Below are 25770 nucleotides of genomic sequence, written 5' to 3'. Positions count from 1 at the left end.
AGTGTAGAAGTGTTTGCTCTATCCAGACACCGAGTATTAAAATGACAGCGCTTCAGAAGAGCACCTGAGAAAGAAACTAAACTCAATTACATTAGAAAATAATGGAAAAAATGAGAGATTTTGGAACATTTTGACATAATCTTGCAGATAGCTTTTCTTTTATGTCGGCACTAACTGGGAGTTAGAAATTAGCCACCAACTGAGAGAACTGGAGCTGGAATTGCTGGGGTACACACAGTGCAACAGTCATTTTATTACTGCTGGGAACTGAGAACATGATTTCTCTGATCCTACGCTTTAGATGTACTCCACAATTTCTTTAGTGTGAAAAGAGAATGTCTGGGGAAAAGGGAAGTTAGCAATGTTAACTTAATCCTTCTGACAGCATATGTTCCTCATTTATGAAAGAACTTTTCAGATAAAGGATAACCTTTTCTATCATTCAGGTTTTCATTTTCTGGCGGAAAATTAGATACATGCACTTTCGTGTGTTTTCACACACAATTTAGTTTATGTCTCGGCTGTGTTCTGAACACAGCTGGGCTGTAGCATGGATGGGCAATCTGTACCCAAATATGACACAGAAATGTTAAATGTTATCAATATTCATTATACAGCAAATGTTACAACAAGATGCCTATTCAGAGCAGAAATTGCTGTTTTCCTACCGTGACTGAAGACTCTTGATCCTGCACAACATGTCTAGATGACCCGCTGAATACTGTTCAATGACATCTTTGACATCATATGGACGAAGTGTTTCCTTAAACTTTCTCTTTGCAACATGAAATTTCATAATTCTGGGGAAGAAGCATTTCACAGATTAATTTTCAAAGTGGTTACAAAGCAATGCAATATTTTCTACTGTCAAAATATTGTCAGATAATTTCTTTTAAGATATTCTCAGTACAGCTTTACAGTTTTCTGTGATGCTTTTGTAGAAATGGGATGTCCACCAAGTAGCTCTTTATGGAATGAAAAGCTTGATTGTTGTATCACAAATTTGAAAGAATAGAAATGACAAATTTGGAAAGCGACTGACAGTGAGCAGATGACAGTGTTTATTATGATATGCATTTAGTAACTGTAAGAGGACAATAAAAATCAATAAAAAAACCAAACACCATCCTGTAGTAGTGTTTGAGTGGAATGTCAGGAAAACCCTACTTTGCATGGTTGGGACAGACATTATGATGCATGGAGTCAGATTATTGGTTTACAGTGATCCTCCACTCATTTCAGTATTATGCACAAATGTGCTTCCAAATAATATCAGCCTTTTCTGACAGCACTCAGGTTGTTATTTCCCATTCTGGTAACTGCCAGTTAAAATGAGATTGCTTGCCACTAACTTGAAATATGATTCTGATTTCAGAAATTAAAATGGAAAAGGCCTGTTAAGAGTAGTCCATCACCTTGACATTTCAGGACTGATCTCCACAAAGTTTTAAATATATCAGATGATGATGCACTTTCCTTTTTTCCAGACTAATAGATTTTGGTGCCTTTTGTCATCTGGAAGTCTCTGAAGGTGGGATGTGGATTTTTTTTTTTTTCCTTTTAGCTGTCAGATGATGGCAGGGCGCTCTGTTCGTAACAATCTGGCAGCACAATCTCCTGCAATCTGGTTCTTTACTCAGGTTATGAAGAATAAATGATGTAGTTGACATACAAGAAAATATTGTTCTTTTGTTATTATTCTCTCAGTTTAGATGGTCACCACTTTTTACCTCATGCTCTTGATAAAAGTGAAAAATAACAGACCTCTTAGAAAAGCAAATTGGTGAATTAATGGAATAAGTAAAGAAAATGTAATATACCAGAACTGTGTGATTTCAAAAGGAAAGAGGCAGACAACTATTTTTTATTAACAACTATAGAATCTTAATCAATGTGCAGAAAACCCTTCATCACCACTTTGCAGGTTTATAGCAACTTCCTTCCTATTGTAATGTTCAGAAATCAAATACAGCCCCAAAAGCAGCATGGTAAGTTGTAACTATGCTGCTTCTGGTTGAGGTATTAGCTCATATGATGCCATCTAAATTAACTTCCGCAGGGTTTGGAACAGACCCTCATTGCTTACTTCTTTTTACTTCAAATACATACAATTTTACATAAACTGAAAAAAAAAAAAAAAAAAAAAAAAGAAAAAAGCTTATAAAAAGCTGGCACTTTAAAAGCCTGTGAGTTAATTACGAACATGAAACACGAACTCTTTCAGCAATGGAGCCTAGCAACTGCTCCGTGGTTATTAAATTTAGTTGATTCTCCATAGTTATTTACTCTCAACTTACAAAGCTCAAATGTCTTTCAGTATCTAGAAATAACTATCTAATTGAGCTTGATAGCTTTGAACACCCATTTGGAAAAATTATTACAACTATACAGAGCGTATTCAAAAATAGCAGTTGAATTGAGAATAAAAAGCTTTTGAGCTTCCTTCATTTGTGCTTCTGGAAAAAAAAAAAAAGGGGCCTACTCTGTGTTAAAAGTGAAGGTGGGCAACACACCTGTACAAATAAAAGGGAATATGAGCAAAAATTGCTCATATTCTCTAGGCTACCAACAGTAGGGACAGAGAAAGCAATCAGAACATAGATAGCATGGTGTGTCTTTTCCAGCTACACCACACGGGGGCAAAAAAGACTCGTCAGAAAAGAATCGAGTTGCCACTGGCAATCCCTGTTAGCGCGGACATAGCAGCAGTAACTTAAAGTAAGAATTAACCCAGAGGAACAAAACTGTGCACGTCTCACCGTTTTTTAAAACATTGTTTCTATTTTTAAATCACTGTATGCCATGCTGGAATGTGTTGTTTTTATAACTCAAATATAATGTGACAGAAGACATGCTGTTCTATAAACCTGTCACAGTCATCAGCACCACTGTTTTTCTGGTGAGAATTAGCCATAAATTGTAGCCTTTTTCAATGATGCATCCAGAGAGCAGAAAAAAAAACATTTTTCTCTGTTGAATTAGACCAACATGTCCTGTTAATTGTTAGAATAGCAATTTTTGCCTGACCTTCATGATCGGTACTGATAGAGAATTACAGTGTTTCCTGAATTTGTAAGTTGCATACATTACTTGCATTTGTTGCATCTGATTTTCTTTTCACGTCATGCCTTACATCACTGAAAGGTATTATGCTTACCATTAATGCACTGAGACTGGCACCAAGTCATAACATCTCTAACCATCCCTGCAGCCCTGTCATATGCATGCTGTTTTTTGAGCCTATATCCTGTCAGTCTTGCCACCATCTCAGGAGGAAATGGAGCATCATTGCACTGGGATTGCAGGCAAACTCATATACAAGTCCTGCCATAAATATTAAATTTGGGTAGGTCATTCTGCCCATGAAATACCCACAGTTTGTTTGCTTACTCTCTATATCAGGAAAACAGATACACACAGATATAGCTGTGTCAATTCCTCCATCCTTAGCTTGCTAGATAACTCTAAACTGCAACATGCAGAAGATATCTGGATCCAATACAGGGAAGATAAAATAGACATAGGTGGTGATGAGTTAGATTCACTATGTGTAGGGCATCTGGGTCTATACCATCTCCTCTTTGGAGCCTTAACTACAAACCCATTGCCTAAAAGCAAAAGACATTGCTTTCTCCCAAGCTCAATGCTGTAGTACCCAAAGACTCATCAAAGACCCTTGCTGAAATGCTGAAACACATTGTGCAGAAAATACACAAGGCATTGGGATTGGAAAAGAAGCAGAGGATTCTGAAACAACACAATGACTTTTTGTAGAGGTAGCAGAAACATTTCCAAGACTCAAGATAAATAGAAAATCATATTTTCCTTCTTCTACTATTAAATATGTATGACTATTCAGCTGCACAGCTTATCAGCTCAGGAATTCTCATGTTTCGTTATATTTAGCTAAATTTATTATTATTTCCTATTAACAACAAATGAAAATACATCTGTGCAATCACTAGAGTTAAAGAGAGAAAAGACCTCTTAGGTCAACAAGTTCCTCTTCCTGCCCTTGCAGTTATTCCCTACTGCATATTTATTTATTCTTTCTAATTTTGTGTTTCATAAATAATACAATAATTTCAGCATTTCTGTTGTTCTGTATTACAAATCTTAGAGCCTTATGCTATGAAAAATGATCAGAGATTTTACCATATATGGAAACAAATTAGTCTTGGTCTGTCTTCTATACTTGTGAACTAAATGTGAACTAACAGTGAGAGCTGAGTCTCCAACAGCTCTGATAGCAGGATATGAACAGCTTTTTGCTCACAGCAAGGCTACAGCCAGTTGATTAGTGCAACAAAACCTGCTGACAAAGAAGCTAGCTAGCAAGAATTGCTTTTGTGCACTGCTCTTGGAGGCCAGCTTGCATCTGCAGGGAGCAGGACTCTTGCTGGCCTGAAGTTAGATCTCATCTGAAATGCACTGCTCATCTCAAAAATGTTTACAAATGCACAGAGCAGTTTTTCCTTACTTTTCCTACTGCCTTAGGTTGGAGGCAAACGGAGAGTTTGGAGTAAAGGGGATGGAAGGAGTGGCACAAAATCTGCACTGGGGAAGGCTCAGCTGGGGAGCTTTGAAAGGAGGTGGGCAGCTTGAAGGGTTATGGGCAGCTCTGTGCAATGGGTCTTCAGTAGGACCACCTGGGAGTCCTGTTTTCTGAAGATGATGTAGCTGAATGGACTCTACTGTGTGCTGTTGAGATCTTTTGTATCCTATTGATTGAAGCTATTCAAGTACCTTCTGTCCTCATCTGCTCCTGTATACTAGCATGAAAGGAAAACTTCCACCCTCCCCTGTTCCTTTGCAATTCAAAGCCGATGCTAAAAACAAACTTCAAAATGAGGGACAAAGTTTCCATATGGACAGATGCTATCATCTTGAAATTCTACAGTTACTATGTAGTGTCTCAGATCCTTCTTCAGATGTTTGCATAGATCCCAGTGTGGTCAGGTAACAGACACTCTGAATAATAAGAAAGAGGAGTATCAGCTATCTGACAAACTGAATTATCAGTCTCTTGAATTTGGGAGGTTAAGGTTAACAAAAGTCTGAAGAATATTGCTTATTATGCTTTAAATGTCTCAAATAAAGATGTGTTATTGAAGAAAGATGTGATATACTAACATTTGCAGGGAGAAATTACAGATTCTTGGCTGACAGCAAGTGGAAATGCAAAATTCTTCTCAACCCCATTGGTGAAATGAATTCTTTAGCAAGCGGAGTACACAAAATTGGAGATAATCTAACAAGTTTACCATTATTGGTTGAATAGTGCATTACTGAAACAATGAGACTGCTGCATCTTTGATATTTTTAGAAAATTTCTTCAGATGATCCTGTGGAGGAAGTTTGCCAGCAATGGCCTTTGAATTCAGCACCTTTCCATTAGAGCTGATAACTACCAAGAGAACCTGAGCAGAACTTGAACCAGGTGGACCCAGAGGTCCCTGCCAACCTCAGTTATTCTGAGATTCTGTGAAAAGACGCGGGTGATGCACTGAAAACAATTCAGTGGTGTCCTTGAAAAGAAGCCCCAGTAATTCAGCTAGTACTAAGATATCAAGTTTTAAGGAATTTGGACAGTATTAAGAATGAGATGGCCATTAGTATCATTTGCCAGTACAGTGGCAAGGTGCACTTGGAGCCAGGATTCAACCAGTCTGTTTAAAATGCAACATCCCAGACAAGCATCTTTGGCACCAGAGCCAAAATATATGCTGACTGTTCCGAATTTGAACCTTTTCCATTCAGAGGAACAGGTCTGCCTTGTAGCTGAACGCTCACAGTATATAAGGATTTCTGTCACCTGTTGAAGCACTGTTGACAAGAGATGGTTCACAGCAGTGACATTTAAGTAGCCCGTCGCAGTGGCTGTGGGCATGGAACTGGTATCTGACACGTTCTGTGAGGTCATTTCCAGGCAGATTGGAAAGATGGTAGGAACAGACATCTGCAAGTGATCTGTCAAGCTGCCTTGGCTTGCAGAAGAGAATTAGAAACTGCCTTACCAGCTATCTGTCTACATTGGCAATCAGTGGAAAAAGGGGAAGGAAATACAAGCAGCTTGTGCAGGTTCCCATTGTATAAATTATTTGATAAAGAACTTGAGTTCATTCTTCTAGCACTGAGAGAACTAAGGCAAGAATCCCCCTTTAAGAAAACAACACCTTTCCATTGTTTTTTTGCAGAAACCCCCTGTGGCTGGTGCCTGTCTCCTGAAGCAGTGACCAAGTGTGATACAGGGCCCAGCAGGCAACCCCCAGACATAGCACCAGGTTTGTTGCAGGCAGACAGGGGACAACAGAGCTCTCTTTGCTTATCAGTTTACTCTTTATGGTGGCAGGTTTGCCTGTCAGGAATTTCACTTCAAAATATTTAGTACAAGAGCTTTGGCAGTCTCAGGAGGGTGAATACTAAATTTAAGCATTCAATACTGGTAATTTTATAAGTTTCAATGTAGTTTTCTACTTCCTTGGAAAAGAAGGTAACTATTAGTTTTAAATCACTGAGGTAATATTTACTTCAATGGCAGGCAAGGTTTTGCACAATTGAATGAATGTCCTTATCCTGCTGGTACCAGAAGAAAGTTGCAGTAAAAGCCAGATGACAGTTTCAGGAATATGGAAATGCAATGAAAATGTAAACCTTTGAAGGAAGTAACTTTTCCGAGCAAGGTGATATACATTCAGTAAAGCTACATCAAAATTAAATACAGTAATTTCGATTACAGGAAATATACTAGAAACCAGCACTTATCATTCTCTTTCTTTTTGTAGCCAAATCATAGGATACTTTTGGAAACTGAAAAGCGGACAATGGAAGAGAAACGATGAAGACAAAGGACGAGTAAACCATATCAGCATTAGTTATGTGACAAATACAGTTGTGTAATATGTTCAACTAATTGACACGCAATTATTTAGTGCCTTAATTACAGAAGTCTGAAATATTTATTCACTCGGTATTTTCTACTCACCTGATTGCTCTGATGACAGTTTTAAGTGCAGGAGTGAGATCTTCTACTGACACATCACACTGGCACCCTTTATCATCATAAACATCATCTGTTCCAAGACTGGTGTCAGCTACAATATACAAAACAGAACAAACAATAAGCATTTAAAAATGCCTTCCTTAGTGTTGTTTTCTAGCTGCCTGCACAGTCATACAGGAAAAACAGGGACTACAAATCGAGTATTAAAAAGCTTCATCAGTTAATGAATTATATAACATGCTTGTCTGTGTTTAGGCTTGTGTCATAAAAGGACCAGGATGCCCTCAGTGAAAATGATAGAATTTAGAAGGGAAGAGAGCCCTGTTATTTTTCATACAAATGAATAGTGAGTTCTGGTAAGTTGTATACTATCTCAGTGTTGTTCATCACATTCTCTATCTTACGTGAAAGCGGTGAGTTAGCAGATATAAATCAAAGAAGCAAAATACACTGAATTTATATTAAATTGTTATTTTTTTACCGCCATGAATGAACTTTTCAGACAAAGGAGAAGATCCATTTCATTTATTAAGAAGGTGTGCAATGATGCAATACTTAGTTACAGGTAAAAAATAAACAAAATATCTTTTTGCCAGAAATGAATAGAGAATGATACTCATCATAGATTAACCGCCCCCTTAAACTTCACAGACATGTAGATTCTGCAGTATTCTTTTGCAGCAGGCACTCAAGTTAATATATTTGTTTGCCTGAACAAAATAGATCCTCTGTTCTTTCCTAACATTGCCCTGCAGGGTTACCATTTGTGAATCAATTAGAAATCTCAGAAGGGCTCCGTGTATCTGAGTTCTCAAGAAAAAAAGGGAAGGATGCGCAACCAAGATGATTTACAAACTCCAAATGCACAGGAATGGGAATGGAGGAAGGAAGGCAGGATGCCCATGTCATACATATATTGAAAGACAGAGGAAACCTGTCTTGAGGGTAGGTGTTTTTTCTCCCAAACAGTCTCTCATCACCTGCATCAAGTCCAAGTGTCCAGGAAAAATTTCAGAAGGAAGGTAAGTGCATTTTAACACCTCAGTGTTTCTACTTCATAAAGAAGAGAATGGAAAATGAAGGAATAACACATGAAATAGAGAAAAAAGGATGGAATTCATTATTCCTTAATAACAAAGGAGATTTCTTTACAGTCTTACATCCCTACCCATATTCATGCTATTATTTAAAATATAGGCTCAGTCACTCAGAAACACTGCAAGTTAAACATTTCAGATGACTTCAATGTAATCAATTTTGATCCACAAACAAAAACATCTGCAGGACATTTTTGCAAGTTCCCATTTCACAAAGATTGCAAATTAAAGATGAAAAATATTCTTCATCATGCTGAAATGCACAGAAATTTCATGTCATCTTTTAAATCTAATCAGAATACTATCTTAAAATAAACAGCATTGTACTAAGCTGCATTTTCTGGATCTGGTATTGATGCATTGTCTTTACAGATTTAATATTTGGCCATAGTAATTTATTTTGATGAGATATGACCTTAGAAGTTATGCGCTAAAATATTAAAAGAGTCTTAAAATGTAAAGGTCATTAGTTCGAAGAACATTTTTGGACAGAAGCTGAAAAATAAGTTTGTGGTATTTTTCAATTCCTCATAAGACCTTAACCTTGTGTTGCGGTAGTTTCATGGTTGGCGCTGTTCTGACAGGAAATAATAGCAAAGATCACTTTTATGTTTTCTGGGATTCATGAACTAAAACCACCCCTGACAAAACCTAAGTATTACTATTGAACAGAAAGAGGGATATAGAAAACAAGTGTTTTGGTTAAGGCCATCTATCTGTGGCAAAACAGAGCCTACTCTGCCTAGTTCATTAGTCTCTAGAACATATTTTCTTTTTTGACTATTGCTGAACTGTTATATCCATGATGGACATCTACCATAATTGTGAAGAACAAAAAACAATTTTCTTTCACAGATCAACTTAACACAATAGAAATGGCTTATAGCAGAGACAGTAACGTCTTCAATTACATGCACTGAATAATCAAATGAAACCTTAAAAAAATTCAGTTTTACATCATAAAAATGAAGTTTTCATACACAACTGGTATCTTCCCTTCTTTGCCATTGTTGTAAGCCAAGCCTTCAATGATGTTAAGAGTGCTTTTTACTGGCGCTCTTTCAAAAGCTTTACTACTGACTTTGCGTATCGTATCTCTTCACTGCTCCTGCCTAACTAATATTTACATTTCTGTCCAAAAACTATAGTTAGCTAAAATAAATTATGTAATTAGGTTTTTGGGTATACACAGTATTTAAAACCGCATCCCCAGAGATGCTGAGTATACCATGACACTAACTTTCTAGATGTTATGTCTGATTAGCCTCTCCAGTCCTTCCAGTGCTGAAATCTCCCAGCTCATTCCTAAATTCCGTACCAAAAGTTGAGTTCTGTACATTACTGGTATTTCCAGTGGCTGGCTAGGGTTGTAAACAAAATCAGTTATTCTGGTGTAAATTAGGGATAATTTTGCTAAGGTCAGAAGAACTACAGCCATATAATCCCTTGTGAAACAGGAGACTCCAACTTGAAAGTTTAAAATAAACAGTTTCTATATGATTATCTCACTGATACAGTTCCTGCCAAGTGCAGTCTCATTAATAAAAGGTCCTCCTTAATGCAGCGTATCTTTGCAGAACTGTTTTGAGAACAGTATGGTGCAATTAGAGTTTCAAGTTGCTCTCATGTGGATACAAAATCAGCAAAATCTTTAAACGGACGCTGGAAAATTCTTATAAATTTAAGCCAGCTTTAAGAAGAGATACTGCTCCTAATAAATCACCTTCTTATAATTTTTTTCTTTTCTAATATTCCCACTGACATGAATTTCCTCCATTATAGCAGGCGCTCAGTACTACATGTCAATAAAACTTGAGAAAAGCTATAAACCTTGTTTGATTCATATGGGAAACATTCATGTTTCATTTTAATACTAAGCAGACTTGGGAAAAGGTTTGAGAAATACATAGTAAGAATTTGGAAAAAAAAAAATCCAGCTTAAAAAGCCACTGAACTCGAAGTTCACATTCTGATGAATTTTTCCAGTGGAAGTTCATGTTGTGTACAACATAGTTATGAGGTGAGATGTTCTTGTATCACTTCTGTCTCTCTCAAGTTCATCCCTGAGGTCGGGGCTATGCTGGGGCCAGCTTGGCCCCTGCAATGGCTCCAGCTGTTAAAATCACTGCCAGTTCCCAGACAGGATTGAGCTCCGGCCTCTGACAAGCCCTGCTCTGCGCTGCCTCCTGTCCTCAGAGAGGTTCCTACCCTTGGTTCCTAAGGGCAGGCAGGCCCTCCAGTGCCAGCTCACGCTTAGCCCTGAACACAACTACTCCTTTCCCCATCTCTGTACCCCTTAGCCATGTCTCCTGCTCCCCATTAGGGTCCATGCATGGTCCAGGCCTCCCTAGGATTAGCAACAGTCTGGCTTTTTCTCCAGGAGCCTCTGCCACTAGCTAAACAGGTCTTCCAATGTCCTATGCACCTTTTAGTACAGCATTAAGACATACTCCTGGAATTCTCCTTAGAAGGAGTTGAACAACTCGGAAACAATTCCTCTTTTCTAATACCAGAATATTTACAATTTAAGATGTCTTTTGATCCTAAGCTTCAGTCTGTCTGTGTAAGTATTTAAACTGGTATTTGTTTCACAACTCATTGGCCAGCTGCGAGTATCTTACAATCTTTGATGTTATTTACTTTGGGTCACTGTCTTGTCTTTGCCTCTTATTAATTTCTTCCTTTCTTCCTTAACGGCAGTCTTTGAATTAACATACAGCAAGTAAGCAATTACCAACAAATAGAAAGAAGCATTAATGTCATTAAAATTACATGCATATTTCCCAGTTTGTCACACTGTTTATGCATTCTTCTTGCAAACTCTTCAGTTATGATCACCCCAAATGAACAGAATAAAGATTACACTGTTCAGTAGCCTTATATGCCACTAACAAAAAAATTATCAGTATGTAGCTGCATTTCATATGACTCTGTGCAGAAGTTATGTGCAAGATTTGATTTATTATTTCCGTACGTATCTTACATCCTTTCATCATAATTGGGAAAACTGTATCACTGCTCTGATCACCCTCATAGCTTCATGATCTCAATGTCAGTAATATTTGAGCAATTATGTGCCCTTGAACAGAACAGAAAATATTTTCTACTCCTGTCTTTGTTTTCTGGAACTGTCAACTGCTAACATCAACAGTCCAACACTAATAAGTGCCTGTGCAGACACCATGAATAGCCTATGGTAACGCTCCTAACATTTCAGTATTGATCCCAATGTAGACCCTTTCATTAGTTTTTTCAAAGCCTACAGATGTGCTTCAGTCTTCCTGTGAATCTGCAGGAGATAGCTTGAGCTGTTTGTATGGGTGATGTAAGTCATTTTGTTGAGGTTAAGTACTCACCTCTCAGACTAGGCAAAATATGTATAGGTGCCCAAAGTTGACAGCTTGCAGATGACCCTCAATTATTCATGATACAATGCAGTCTTACTTCAACTTGTTAAAAAAAACCAACAACACTGATTTGAAAAAAAAAATCTGAATGATTTCCATTTTCATGCATGACTTCAAGTGAAAAATAGCTGGTGGCCTAATTTTCACAGATGCTTAGTTACAGCAAGCCATATTTGCCCAGAGAGGTTGTGGATTCCCCATTGCTGGAGGTGTTCAAGGCCAGGTTGGATGGGGCCCTGGGCAGCCTGGTCTGGTGTTATGGAAGTTGGCGGCCCTGCATGTGGAGGGGGTTGGAGCTCCATGATCCTTGAGATCCCTTCCAACCCAGGCCATTCTATGATTCTATGATACTTAATAACTAATGTTGGAAATTCAGAACTCAACATAGGAATTGAGGCTCAAACAATCCATAATTGTTGAGGTTGGAAGGGATATCTGGAGGTACAAGCCCCTTGTTAAAACTCAGAATGCCCATAAGGTAGGGACATTTCACTTCACTTTGCACTGCCTTTGAAGTACCGTTCTGTACCTGCAGTACTTGCTGTGAAAAGTTAGGTTTTTAACCCTTATTCTCTAAAATATTGTCATATCCTCAATTTTACTATTTCCACAAATGTCACAATACATAGAATGTTTCACAAAATCTCAATTACTTTTTCCCTCAAAAAACTACCCTAGCTATAGACACCTTCATGTTTTATGTCCACACAAATAATATAATTTCTCTTAATCAAAATAAAATGTGACTCAGCCTAGTAACTTTGTTTAAATGTTTCATAAAGATTCTCAGTTCTTCACCAGCTCTCATTATTTTCCTGTTTGTTTGCAGCATGAATACAAGCTTCCATCACTACCCCTAGAAGTGATGCTCTTTCAAATTTTCCTTTGCTTTAAAGCATCATCAAGCTGACTCTCTGAAAAAATAGTTCACATAAATCATTTTACCATGATTGCTTGCTAAGCTCCGTAGGAAACTGAAGAAAGCAACCCTAATTGGGATAAAACTTAATTACTTGCTTAATGATAAGAATGCCCAAAGCTTCCCCAAACAGGGAAAGGCAGCAGTACATGTTTACATGGTTTTCAGAGCAGAGACCAGAAAAAAAAGAGGCCCAAGGGAGTGAATAATGCATTTATTTTCTTGATCCCTGGAAAAAAAAAAAAAAAAAAAAAAAAAAAAAAGTTTCTCTCTAATTATTAAAGAAGGAAGGAGGCAGGACAAGTTCCATGATTTGCTCTTCACTTTCAGTGTTTAATAATGGTCTAAAAAATACACAAAAATCCCCATAGTCTAAAATGGTTTTCAAGTAGAAAAATCAAGAAAGAAGCAATAAAGATGATGACATTTGAAGACATCTGAAACTGATGTCTCCTCGAAGGAGGAGAGCAGCATCACTGCACCAGATTTAAAGAACTCTCTCTGCCTTGTGTACATACTCAGCCTAAACCATACACAGTATTTCTGTGGAGTGCAGCAGTGCTGTAGGCATAACTCATCTCTTCCTCCTTTCTCTTCTCATTAAAGAGGCAAAGATTTCCAGATAAGGAGCAGATGAAGATATCAGAACTGGAATTCAGTAGCTATAGTGCAATAGGAAGTTTTACCAGTATAGCAGTATAAAATATTAACCCAGCAAACATTTTATAAGTGAAAAAATTTCTAAAAACCCTCAGATTTGGCAAAAACAGAAGTTAGGACTGTTAAAATATTTTTTTTTACATGCAAACTGAGTATAGCTATTTAGTCTCCCACCTCTCTAAATGCAATTTTTAAGGTCAGAAATCTAATTTATATCCGTTATCACATAATGTATACAAGTTCCAAATATCTAAAATTCTAACATTCCCTGCTAACAATTCTCAACTATCTTTAGCTATTATTTAACTTCTCAGAAATTTTGTGTGCTGGCAATATTGCATGGAACAGCTCCCGCAGCTTAATTAAAAAGGAGTCCTGTTCATTTTGAGCGATGATCTGGAGAACCAGGAGACCTCCTAAAGACAATTCATTATATACACAACAATTCTGCAGTTAAAATTGCTGATCTTATTATAAACAGTGGCACGCTGGCCAGCAATTTTAGAATGTCATATGAGAAGAGAAATGGTAGGTTACACTAGAGCAATTTTTCTCACGTATACATATGATTGTAGTGAATTTTTTAGACACAGAATTGTAGGCTCTTGAAGGGACCTCTAGAGATCATCCAGTCCAACCCCCCTGCCAAAGCAGGCTCCCTAGACCAGGTTGCACAGGCAGGCGTCCAGGCAGATCTTGAACACCTCCAGAGGAGACTCCACAATCCCTCTGTGCAGCCTGTTCCAGTGCTCCATCATAGCACTGGACACAGTTCTCTGACATTTTATGTACAATGCACACAAGTGGTTGTAGTTATATTTCTAAAAGAAGTTGCAGATATATGATAAGACCTACAACTGCAGACTAATGAATTTAATATCATGTCTAATTTGCTATCTCTTTGCATGTCCTCGTAGCATACAGACCAATAGTTCAGAAGTCCTATCACAGGTCCTGGAAGATGAGATTGTTAATCACTACCTGTTTATCATGACCATTCTTGAGCACTCAGTTCAGGTAGTAAAGGTATACGGCAGGCTACTCGACACATGATAAAGAGAGGACCTCTTTATCTAATTGCTCAAAACCTATGGACTCAGAGCTTAGATCTGATTGCTAGATTATTTTAAAGCACATTTCTAATTAATTACAATTGCAAATGTAATGAATGACAGCTCTATCATGGAGTTTAACAATCACAAGAAAATAAATCTACTGCCTAGCACAAATTGGCACACTGCTAATAAAATGCTACTTCGTCACATCACATGTTGTACAAATAGAGCAGCTTGGTTTTCACATCATGCAGCTACATTTTGAATCAGCAAATTAAAGCTAAAGGAGGTGCAGAGGCAACCAAACGAAGGATCTTTGCCACTTCAAGTGAACCACAGATGAGGTCAAGATGTTTGTGCTACTGGAAGGAAAACCTGCCATTTTTGCAATACATAAATTACATGGTAGTAACTGAGGACATGGGGGCTGAAATGCACAGTTGCATTCTTCCCATGGTTCTTGTAATATACTCTACCCTGAGGATTTTGAGCAAGTACTCTGTAGGGAGTAAAAGGCTAGAGGTCATGCAAGCATATAATGTTCAGAGATGCTGCAGAAATCAAATAATCCCTTAGAGAGTTCTTTTTAATTAATCAAATGAAATATGCTTGTAATATCTTTGGTGCTGAACACTTTTGATGCTTTTTTCAAAAAGCCACACAACATCTAGTTTACAGCAAATGCACAATATCCATCATGGGATGGTAGTGTACAAGTATAGAAGGGCACTTTTGTCCCTTCTTGAGGACTGCATATCCAACATAATATCAGCTCATTCCTTAAGCTCTGGCCACGCAACACTGGAGTTGGATTTAAGCAGGAGAAGTTTCTGCTCCTCACAAAAAGAAGCAAGCAGAAGAAAGCTCAACTATATGTTTGGAAAGGGGAGTGCTCTCCACAGAAGCCTGGTGTACTGGGGGCTGTTCCCCACTGACAGCTTAGCTGTGCCTGTTTGGGTGTGCAGGGATATAAGCCATGCTGTATTAACAGGACATAGGGACAGGAAGAGGCCATACGGGTCAGGGCTCAGCAAAGACTTCTGAGCTCATCAGGGTGAGCTGCATAAGCACCCCTGTGGCATGGCAGCTCTTGTGGGAAGGCTTTGTCTGGCATGACCCTATTAGCCTGTTGTCTACCTCTTCACCATTTGGTAAAATATTCTCAAATGATTCTTGTTAACATTTCAAGCTTACGTTTTATGAAACCTGACTACTTACAATTCCCAAGGCCTTCACAGATTGAGTGGTGAAGAGTTCCATTAGATCTGCTCGGAGGTAGTAATTCCCTTCCAAACTGATAACAGGGATTGGAAATGTAGCATCCTGGCACCTTTACTAATTTTTGCAGGATCTCATCTCCAGCAAAAGTTCTGGCAGCTGCAAGGCACATTTCATTGGAGACTGGATGTATTTTTAAAATCAGATTACATAAGTCTTAGTTTTCAATTTAGCTCCCCTGCACTGTTGTTAAATGCTCTGGAGTGTCTGCAGCCATGCCACCAAAGCTCTCTCCAGCCATCAAAGCTCTCTCAGGTTTGGACTCAGTTTGCAAATGCACATACGTAGCTGAAATAATTGCTGCAGTTGCCAGGCCTACTTTGGCAAGAGCAATAAATGCTTTATAGGCAGTTTCAGAGGGCTGTCACTACCCACAATTAAAGGCATTTCTGCAACTGTTTTGGTCATGCTGCTCAAAGTCTCCTACACCAAAATCCTTTTAGAACATGCCTGAGAGCAGCTGAGGCATCCTGCTTTACTGCCGAGAAACTCTTCTTCTATGGTTTTAATATGCAGCTGGGGAGTGTTCATAAGCTTTTGTTAACACATAGTGTAAGAGAAAAGCTATTACATTTTCAGTCATGTTAGCCAAATGCTGCCTCCATAAACTCCTGCCTGGATTACAAACCTTCCTTTACACAACAGTTTCTAACTGCTCATGTTTATTTTTTTTCTAGCAGTCTTCTTCTGATTGTTTTGGCTCAGACTCCAGCCACATCCTTTATTAGAACTTAGTCAATGCTGCCAAATCTCTCAATTGACTATCTGCCTTAGATCACTCTCACCCAACTAAAGATTTCACTTCCTTTTTGAACTCCCTACATAAGTAATATTTGCTCATTTGCTTTATTTTTTGAAGAGTTCAGCAAACTTCACCTTCATAAAGGGGTAGTTCCTAGTGTACCTGCACTAAGTGAAGATAACTTACAACGCCAAATTCCATACAGTGAAATCAAGTGAATTACAGAATCATACCTTATCCCAAGTTAGAAGGGTCCTACAGGATGACCAAGTCCAACTCTTGGCTCCACACAGGACCACCCAAAATGAAACTTTATGTCTGAGAGTGTAGTTCAAATGCTTCTTGAACTCCAGCAGGCTTGGTGCTATGGCCACTGCCTTTGGGAGCTTGTTCTAAATATGTGAATGTCTTTTCTTTTGAAAAGTGAAGTTCATAGTAAGAGCCTTTTATTTTTTCATTGGATTACCAATGTAATCATTTGATCCTGGACTGGGGAACCTGTACCAAATTGCCTCTGTCAGAAGGGTCTTTTGAAAGTGTAATTTCTTCTTCCCTTAAACTTACTGCAAAGAGAAAAGAAGCCCCAGAAAAAAAACAGCCACTCAAGGGTCTTGTTTTGTGTACTGATTTACATCTAGAAATGATGGCTTCTAGTTTGGCTGAAACAATTGTTTGGCTGCAGAATACCTCCAGAAGGGAAGTGGAGGGTCTGAGAACTGAGAGATATTACTAAAATATTACTGCAAATGCTGTGTTTTCATCCAGTGAAAAAATTCAAGAAGTACTCAACTAAATACATAATCTCCAGATCTTTTCCACTGAGATGTCAAAGTGTGCCTAACTATGAAACTGATAACACAAATGGAAAAAAAAAATAGAACGTATCAAGCTTGGTAGTGCTGGTCTTTTCCTGCAGTGGACTGGGTAAAGCAGCAGGGAGCTGCCTCTCAGCAGTGAGCATAGTGGAAATTGACCTGATGAGACCAATCCTAGAAGTACTGGACTGGGTCCCAGAGTGGAAACTTGGCATTTGCCTAAAAGCTGGAGACAATGGAGGCTGCTCCTCCTGCCACGGATGAGGAATCAGTCATATCTGTTGGCCCTAGTTCATAAGGGTAGACAAGGAGCTGGAAACTGCTTACAAGGAAACAGCTTGGGCTCACCCTGAGGAGCAGGAAGATCTTTAAGGGCTTACTCACAACAGTGAAGTCCCTCTTGTTACTAGCTTTTATCTACAGAAATACCCAAGGTGCCTTTTATGACACCTTTCCCATCAAACAGACAATGAGAATGAGTGTGATCTTCTCATGCAGATAACTGCTATAAACAACAGCGCATACAGGACAAAACACAGGACTACACGTCGGAAGTGTTTCTGTGACAAATGGGCTGATGAAAAAGTAAACAGATACTTGACTGAGGTGCAGACTGAGGGACTGGCACAGAAGGAGCTGCTGATACCATGGGAGTATGCTCAATAATATGCTCTCTTCTCAGTTCACTTCCAGTTCAGTGCAAGTTACAGGAGTTTAACCTATGAAGTCATTTCTAGCTTGTATTTTGACAGATACTGGCACTAACTAACTGATTACATGAGAAGCTTACATTTAGAGAGGGTACTTTCAGACTTGTGGTACCCCGAGCATTTCTCACTTCCCAGTTCTGAGCATTGGCATCATCACAGCTCCATGACAGCCTGAACCCAGGCAGGCATCACACACCCCAGATCATGTGGCTTCTGTGGGACATGAGCCATGGCTCGTGCCCCAAAAAGGAGCAGGGGCTGGTGAGCGACCTGGAGGGCTCCTTGGATACTGAGCAGTGGCTGGTACTTCTCAGGAGCTCATTGTAGTGCAGCCAAATTTGGGATTCATGCATGCAAGAGCACTCCACAAGGGAGGACTAGCCTAAAAAGATGATCTTAGCAAACCTTTGGTTTGTCTAGTTTGTTCTTCAGGAAAAGTTTATTTACCCAGGCTTTCCCTGACACGATGTGTTCTGCAGGAAATTCTCAGCTAAGAGATGGTTCATTTCAGTCCAGTGGTTGTTTTGCAACCTAGGTGTTTGTGATAATGACTTCTAAAAAGGAAGTGAGCAATGAAATTACACTCTTGTCTGGACAGTTTTACCACAAATTTGGACATAGCATAGGTGATTAGCATTGCAGAAGAAGCTTAAAGTTGCATCTCTTTACTTTGATCAAATGACTCACAGTGTACCTTTTCCATATAGTTGGCATTACTGCCTCCTTTTATAGCTAGACAGTGTTTCCCTTATTTTCCTCCTGAGACCCACAGGAGAGGACAAAATATTAATAAGTAGGGAAAAAATGTGAACATAGAAATTCACATCAATGTCTTCTGGGGCAGGGGGCCCACCCAGAGCTGTGTGAGGAAATCTTCCAGTGCAGGACACATTTCTAAGGAGTTTGGACACAACTGGAGTCCTCAAGACTAGCCAGAGAGCTGCTGTAACTAGGGGCAGTGCTTTCTGGTTAGAAGAATCAATGCCTCTTTAACTTCTATAGAAGAAAATCTTTGACTCAGCAGTTGCTGTTTGACTACTGGAGAGAACCTTTCCCAGGAAGGAGAGCAGAGAGGAGCAGCATTCATTTTCACAGTGAGGCTGGGTGCAGGAAAGGCTATGTTTTCTTTCCACATCTAAAATACTCCATAGAAGGGAATACATAAAAGTGGTAACACTGTTTCTGTTTGCTACAGCCACTTATCTCCCCTACCTGATAGAACATCTCAAAGGTAAGGAGTAAAACTTAAGGCACCTGCTGGTATATATCTTTCTGCCAGATGATTGTATCCTTGGTGGCAGTAAGAGGTCTGCGAAAACCCAAACGTGCAGGGTGCGTTTTGTTCACCTGTGATTTCCCTCTTTTCTACTGTTAACTCTTTGTGTGTCACTGACACAAGATTCATATTTAGTACAATTGTGTCAGAATGCTGTTTGCAGCAGGCTATTGCCTTCTGGTAGCCTCAGCCCAATATAAAGATCATAGAATCACCAAGGTTGGAAAAGACCTACAGGATCATCCAGTCCAACCATTCACCCATTACCAATAGCTCCCACTAAACCATATCCCTCAACACAACATCCAGCCTTTCCTTGAACACCCCCAGGGTCAGTGATTCCTCCTGCTTTCCAGGCATGGGCTGCATTCACCGTGCTGGTATGCCAGAGCAGTTAGAGAAGGCTGAGAAGAGCATGATGGAAAAGGAGGCACAGAAAAACTCCTACCATCAACCACGGGTTTGGGCTGGGAGCTCTTGAGCCGCAGCGATGGCCTGAAGCGGGTGCGGTCATTGAAGCTCCAGCTCTTCTGGACCTTGGTGGGGCTGCCGTCGGTGGCAACGTCGGTGCTCGGGGACCGGCGATCTCCGACTGATGACTGCCTGTTCTTTATGCTCTGACCTCGTGGGCTGGCCATCCGGACCCGCTCCTTGAAACTTAATTTTTGACTGTGAAGAAGAGAAATGGTTTTTATTCTTAGTTCCACTATTCCGTTTCTATCATAACAGAAAACAAATTCTAAAGATTCTCAATAGTATAAACCTTTTTCTTACACACTTTTAATTTCATTGAATACATATAATTTGGGAATGGAAATGACTTGATGTACTTATTATCTGATAGAGACATAACACAAAAATAATTTTGGGAAGGAAATTAAAATTAACAAACAGAAATAAATTTAATACAACTGTCATAGATTAATCTCTAGGATTTACTTTATTCCTTGAATTTTAAAAAGGTTTATTCCCACATTAATCAGCCCAGCTCAGTGCACCTCTGATGATCTTTTCAGATAGACAAGAACAAAATGTGTTCTATTATTATTGCATGCCATATAGTGTTTTTGTTTGTTGTTTGTTTTTAAGCAGGCAAAAATACTGTTAGTATCATCATGCTTTTTCAAGATGTGGCACCTCCAGCATTTCATATGCATTGTTAGTGGTCACTCATATTCATAATGTCTTGTAACAGAACTTACTGGGACAAGATAAAACCAAAATTAACAAAACATCCATGAAAGAGAGTGATGACTGATTAATGGAAATGTAAGGTTACCCTCTGTGCTCACTGAAGTCACTGCTGAATATTAAGCTGGGACTTCATTACTTGCATGTGCTACTGGTACTTCAGGACAAACACTAAGGCCCAACCAAAGTCAACGTTGTGACTGCTTGAACAAAGGTGGCCCTGCATTCTTACAGCTGGCCAAGATTTGTTCCCTTCTGTGCTTGTATCTTTCCCCCCCAGTCATCTAAATGTGGAACATGTAGGGTTTTTACTTCTCAATACTCAAATTAACTTTGTTCACCTTAAAACATATGATGAAATTCTGTGGTCCCCCTATCTACATACTTATGCTTTTTCATTGTTTAGCCTTCTTGCTTTTGTCTGTTGCTTCCTCAAGCAGATGGCACAAAGGGAAAACAGAAAGGAAGTCTTTGGTACCTGCTTTGGTACTCTTTTTTTATCTATGGGAATGGCCATCTTCATCAAGGATGAGTTCAGACCAGGGGAGAGATGAAGTGAGCAAAGTAGGAGCTGCTCATGGTATATTGTTAATGGGTCATGCAGTCCCACTGCACTGACATAGGTTCTGGAGGATGCTTTTAAGACATCTAGAGCAAAGACTGTCTACTTGCAAACTATAATTGTACTTGAAGTTAAAAAACTTCCTAGCACCCTCAACTCTTTGCACTTCTGCACACCCATAAAATATGTTTTCAAGAGAAACGAACTCTGTATCTAATTAACTACTGCTAAAATGCACTGTGTGGTTCTTAGATGTTTAACCAACTGCACCCTGAAAATACAGAGTTAATATATAATTATATGAGATTGAATGTAATTATAAACTTCTGTAGCTGTGAAATGTTGAGATAATCAGATATCTTTGTCCATGCATAGCACAGCATTTCATTCTGAACACAAACATCACTGAGAGCAGAAAGGATGCAATTTGTAGCAGGCAAAAGCACATGCCAGAAAGCTCAGATTGAGATGAGTTTTGAGAACACAAAAAAAGAAAAAAAAAGAAAAAAAAGAAAAAGAGCATATCAATAAGATTACTAAGCATTTCTATAAGGCATGTTGAATCACTTGAAAGAATACCAGAATACCTTTCCTATAATTTCTGAATGCAATTCCCTTCTTCCCTTTGCCCAGAGTAAGCAATTGTTGTAATAAACACATGATGGTGTTGGAAACATAATCTGTTTCCACTGAAAATTGTTACCCAAGCCAGCAGTACTAGACACTGTTGCATACTCAATACAAAACATCCACAGAACCTATTATTTGAAAGAAAAGTGAGTTCTTAAGTTTAGTTTTCAATAAAAATTACATTTCATCTCAGGAATTTTTTGCATTGTACAACTTTATGAAAGTAAAAGCTGGAATATATTTGTTAGCTACATTATTGCGTTGCCACACAGCATGAACAACAGGATCAACATGGACTTCATCTTATTCACCCTTCTTATGGCTCACAGTTTTTGATATTGAAAATGAAGTCAAATTATATGTATCTTTGACAAATCTTAAAGTAAAAAGCTTTCTGGACAGCTCTCTACATTTTACAGCCATTAAAAATGAAAGAAAAAATGGTAAACGAGCCATAAATAAGACCAGCGTGGACCATATATATTTTTAATAAAATCTAAGTAGCTGCAAATTGAAAATGAAAATAGTAAAATGAAAGAAGCACACATCATTATGTCAATTAATTTGTATTAATGTAAACAATGCCTGCATTTAAATGACTTGTGCACAAGATTATTTCATTAATAAAAACTGAATGGTATACAATGGCTACTTAACCTGAATATCTTTAGTTCTCCAAACCAAAGCAATGAGGCAATGGTGAAAGGAACAGTAGATACTTCAGCTGTACTAGAGTCATTTGTAAAAGTGCAACACTGAGAATGAAAATATTAATTCAGAATGCAGACCTCACAAAGAAAATCTGCTTTGTAGCAATGGCAATGTAAAGGCATGCCAAGGGTCCATGCAGAGAATGCTGCATCATGAAGAGAAACAGAGCCTCCTAAGGAAGCCTGCTTTGGAAACTGTTTTACATCTTGAGAGTTTCTGCAAAGACACTGCTTATAGTTCTTTGCCCTGTTCCTATTTTCAGACTGGTGGGAAATGTTCCTAGAGCCACCGGGTCCTACTCTGAACAGGAATAAACTGTGTGACTTGCAGCAGGGGAGAGCCCATCTCTAGAGGAATAATAATAAATAATGTATCATGAAGAAATAACTGGATTAACTGCATTTTTGGGGCATGTTGAACACAGTTTTCACCCGCAGCGAAGTCCCTTCCCTTATAGGCTCTGGGCTCTCAACTACCTGTTGCAGTAGTGGTGGAGACAGCACTAGAGATACAACCTGGAGATAATCTTACACCCTTGCAAGCATTTTGGGGCATTCTACACTTGAATCAGTGTTCACTAAACCTTTAAAGCACTTTACTTTGTTTTAATGATGGTTGCATTAGTGCTGTCCAATGCCCTGCTACAAATTCTTCATATCTTGCAGAGCTTAGCACATTCTATTTTTTTCTTTCCTCTCTATTTATGAGAAATTCAAAGAAAATTCTTTGAATTAATGTAAATCTCTAATGCCCCTTGGAAATTCACATATCATTTTATTTATTTCCAAAGTTTAACTTGAATGCTATTCCAAGAGACAAGAACTATTAGGAGGAATTAGTAAAATAGGTGTGTAAATGCTTTCTGAAATTACACAGGATCCTAAATCAGACTTGAATGACAAAGGTTAGAGAGAAATCCAGCTGTTTTCAATTATCTCCATTTTCTTTTAGATACATGTCTGTCCATCATTTTCTTGTACTTATGCGATTGATTATTTATTCCTGTTCATTTGTATATGTTAGCTTTCTATTACAATCTTCCGTGGCAACGGTAATGCCTTTGGTCTCCTCTATACTTGCAGGTTGCAATCTGTGGATACATTCATATAAGTAAAACTGAAGCAAATTTTAGTGGAGCTACGACTGAAACCTCTGGAAGAAATGCAAGTGATTTCTCTCTATCTTTTTTCTTCTGAAGGATTAGTTGCAGAATTTTACCACTCATTTGTCTTATCAGTACACGGATGAGCCATTCACCTCTCTGCAATAGCAAATGATTTTGTAGCTCTACTTTTCAAATTCTATCTTTTCCATCATAGGAATAGGTGTTTAGAGACACTAGAGGTCACTGTAGCTTCACTGCATCGGGAACAAACAGTTCTTTGCAAAGAGAATTACTTGACTCAAGAAGATTTCAACTGATAAATGTCAACAAACTCTTGCTCTTCTCTCCTGTACTCACAGTTCTGTCTTCCATTAAGCATCTTACTATAATTTTTTGTTAATGGGACATCACTTTGCCTCCCTGTTCAGCTCCCCTATTTCTCTTTCTATTTTCCTGCATTTCTGGGCATTTCTATCTCTAAACTTCTACCTCTGTTCCATATGAGCCTCTGACCTGCAGCACTGCTGCTTTCCACTGGTTAAAATCTGTGATTCATGTCTCAGCTTTTCACAGTGAGCAAGCTGGTGGAAGTGGGAATAGAAACAAATTGAAATTAATCAGAAGTAACTGTAAGGCCTGAGGGTGAGAGAGAATGCTTTGAGTCTTGAGTCGAGACAGAAACTCAAGCTGACAAAAGTTATCACCCATGACAAATAACAGCAGTTAAAAGTTCGTGTTGATTTGCCATAGTTAACTTCCAATTAATACAGATGTTGATTCTTCCCAAGCTACAGATTTTACGGAAATTAAGCGAAGTTGAACAAATGCTAATGCAGTCAGTAGTACAATAATGTCTGATGTTCAAACGTTCAAGAATTCTCCACCAGTCTTATTCTAGGATCCTGAATCCAAGAAACATAGTGCTGTATCTCATACCTTGCCTTCAATAAGTAGTAGCAAGAATTTCAAGGACATAATGTCTTACTGTACAATAGTTAAGTAAAAAAAATCCAAACAAAAAGTCAGGGCTTTTGTGAATTTCCTTTATCAAAACAATTTCTGAATGAAGAGAATCTTTTTTTTTCCTTCATTTTCTATCATCAGTTTGTACTTGTGTTGTTTCTTTAAATTCCTTTTAGAAAGTAAGAAAAATGGTAATATGCTTCAGTTATAAATTAAGTGCATCATCCTCTAAGATCCACCCATCTAGAAATTACCATTTCTGGTTAGAAACAGTTTTGGTAGAATTTAACTGAAGCAAATAGTTTGTTTCACATGCATTTCTCCACCTTCCAGTATAGGATGCAGGCACAGCTTCCACAGGCTGTGTCCAAGGGGATTCTTCTCAATAATGATTACACACTTGAATTGTTGATGTTGACCAACATGTTACATCTCATTTTTCCTCACTGGTTATTCAATGGAGAACTCAACTGCCATGAGTGTAAAAATCCTCTTGGACTGGGGAAAATGTCTTTATCTAAATGCTCAAAAATTGTATAGATCTCCACAGGGTGATGCATTCCAAAAGTTCAAGTCTCAGGCAGAAAAGGGAATCTGCGTGTTGGCAAACCATGGCGTGCTGCACACTGCAATTGTACGAGTTTCAAATTACTGGAACTACTGCCATTGTATTAATGTCATTGCAGGCAACAAGCAGCGAGGGGAGTTACAAGCACTTAAAAAAATAAATAAGAAAACGTGTTTTGGAGAAGTAAGGAACTTTAAAGCATCAAGGAGTGGAAAATAAATGAATCATGCACCTGATGTTAGTTGGCATTCTCAAACATCATATGAAGAGGCAGGATGCTGAATACCTATGTTTCCGAGGGGTGTACATCCTGAAGAGCTTCTGTTTATTACTACAAAGCTTACTAGGAGTGAGGGGAGATAGAGGACCATGTTACTAAGCATTCCACTGCTAGGTGAGGGGTTAGGCTTTCCATCTCAAGTCAGACTCTTCATCACTGGCAATTCCTTTCTCACAAAGCGCATGCAGAGATAATAATTTACATTATTTCTACTTTTAGAAACAACTGTGATTTAGTAGATGAAGAGAATTCCAGAATATAATTTACATGCTTCTTTCAGAGTATAGGATGACTTTTTTATCCCAAGCTCCTATGCTTGCAACTCTTTATATTAAGACTCACTATTTACAAAGCTAAATGGAGCCTACAACTGACAGGTGAAATTCATTCCTTGCAGATGCCCAAAGTATGTCCTACACACAGCATAAGACTGTTTATGTTCTCAAGATGCTGTAAGACTCCTTGGTCTTGACCTCATTCCTTGCATAGGAAGTATTTCAGCTGCAGTGTATAACTGAGTAGAAATAAATACTTATGCTCAGTGTGTAGTTATAGATATAGATAATTTAACGTAAAGCTTTCCAAATAGCTTGCAGAATTAGTACTGCTTTACAGACATATCTCAGCTCACACCACACACTGACCAGAAAGGCTGTCAAACCATTTTTTTGATAAGTAATTAACTAGAATGCATATGTATACTGTTTTGAGAAATACACCATGTAATGTGTTGAAAATATTTTTCTTAAAATCAGTGTGAAGCTATAGCATAAACGTAGCTGTCTTAACTCAGGCAAC

At 38.5% G+C, this 25770-nt stretch overlaps 1 protein-coding gene across 5 annotated transcripts in view; it reads right to left on the bottom strand.

The window, feature by feature from the left end:
- KCNQ5 (potassium voltage-gated channel subfamily Q member 5) overlaps nt 1-25770 on the bottom strand; it is a 260022-nt gene that overhangs the window by 6206 nt on the left and 228046 nt on the right. For 2 of the 5 annotated variants that reach the window (XM_052678967.1, XM_052678991.1), the window contains exons 10-13: nt 24979-25035; nt 19411-19631; nt 6986-7094; nt 669-800 (exon numbers count right to left, since the gene is read on the bottom strand). In XM_052678967.1, the coding sequence (XP_052534927.1) occupies nt 669-800; nt 6986-7094; nt 19411-19631; nt 24979-25035 (519 nt within the window). Of the gene's footprint in view, nt 1-668; nt 801-6985; nt 7095-15347; nt 15352-19410; nt 19632-24978; nt 25036-25770 lie in introns of all 5 variants that reach the window. The other 3 variants (XM_052678977.1, XM_052678986.1, XM_052679000.1) reach the window with 2 other exon arrangements.

This window comes from Tympanuchus pallidicinctus, unplaced genomic scaffold, assembly GCF_026119805.1.
Source record: "Tympanuchus pallidicinctus isolate F22 unplaced genomic scaffold, pur_lepc_1.0 scaffold1, whole genome shotgun sequence".
Taxonomy (NCBI): domain Eukaryota; kingdom Metazoa; phylum Chordata; class Aves; order Galliformes; family Phasianidae; genus Tympanuchus; species Tympanuchus pallidicinctus.
This window is presented reverse-complemented; position numbering and strand designations above follow the sequence as displayed.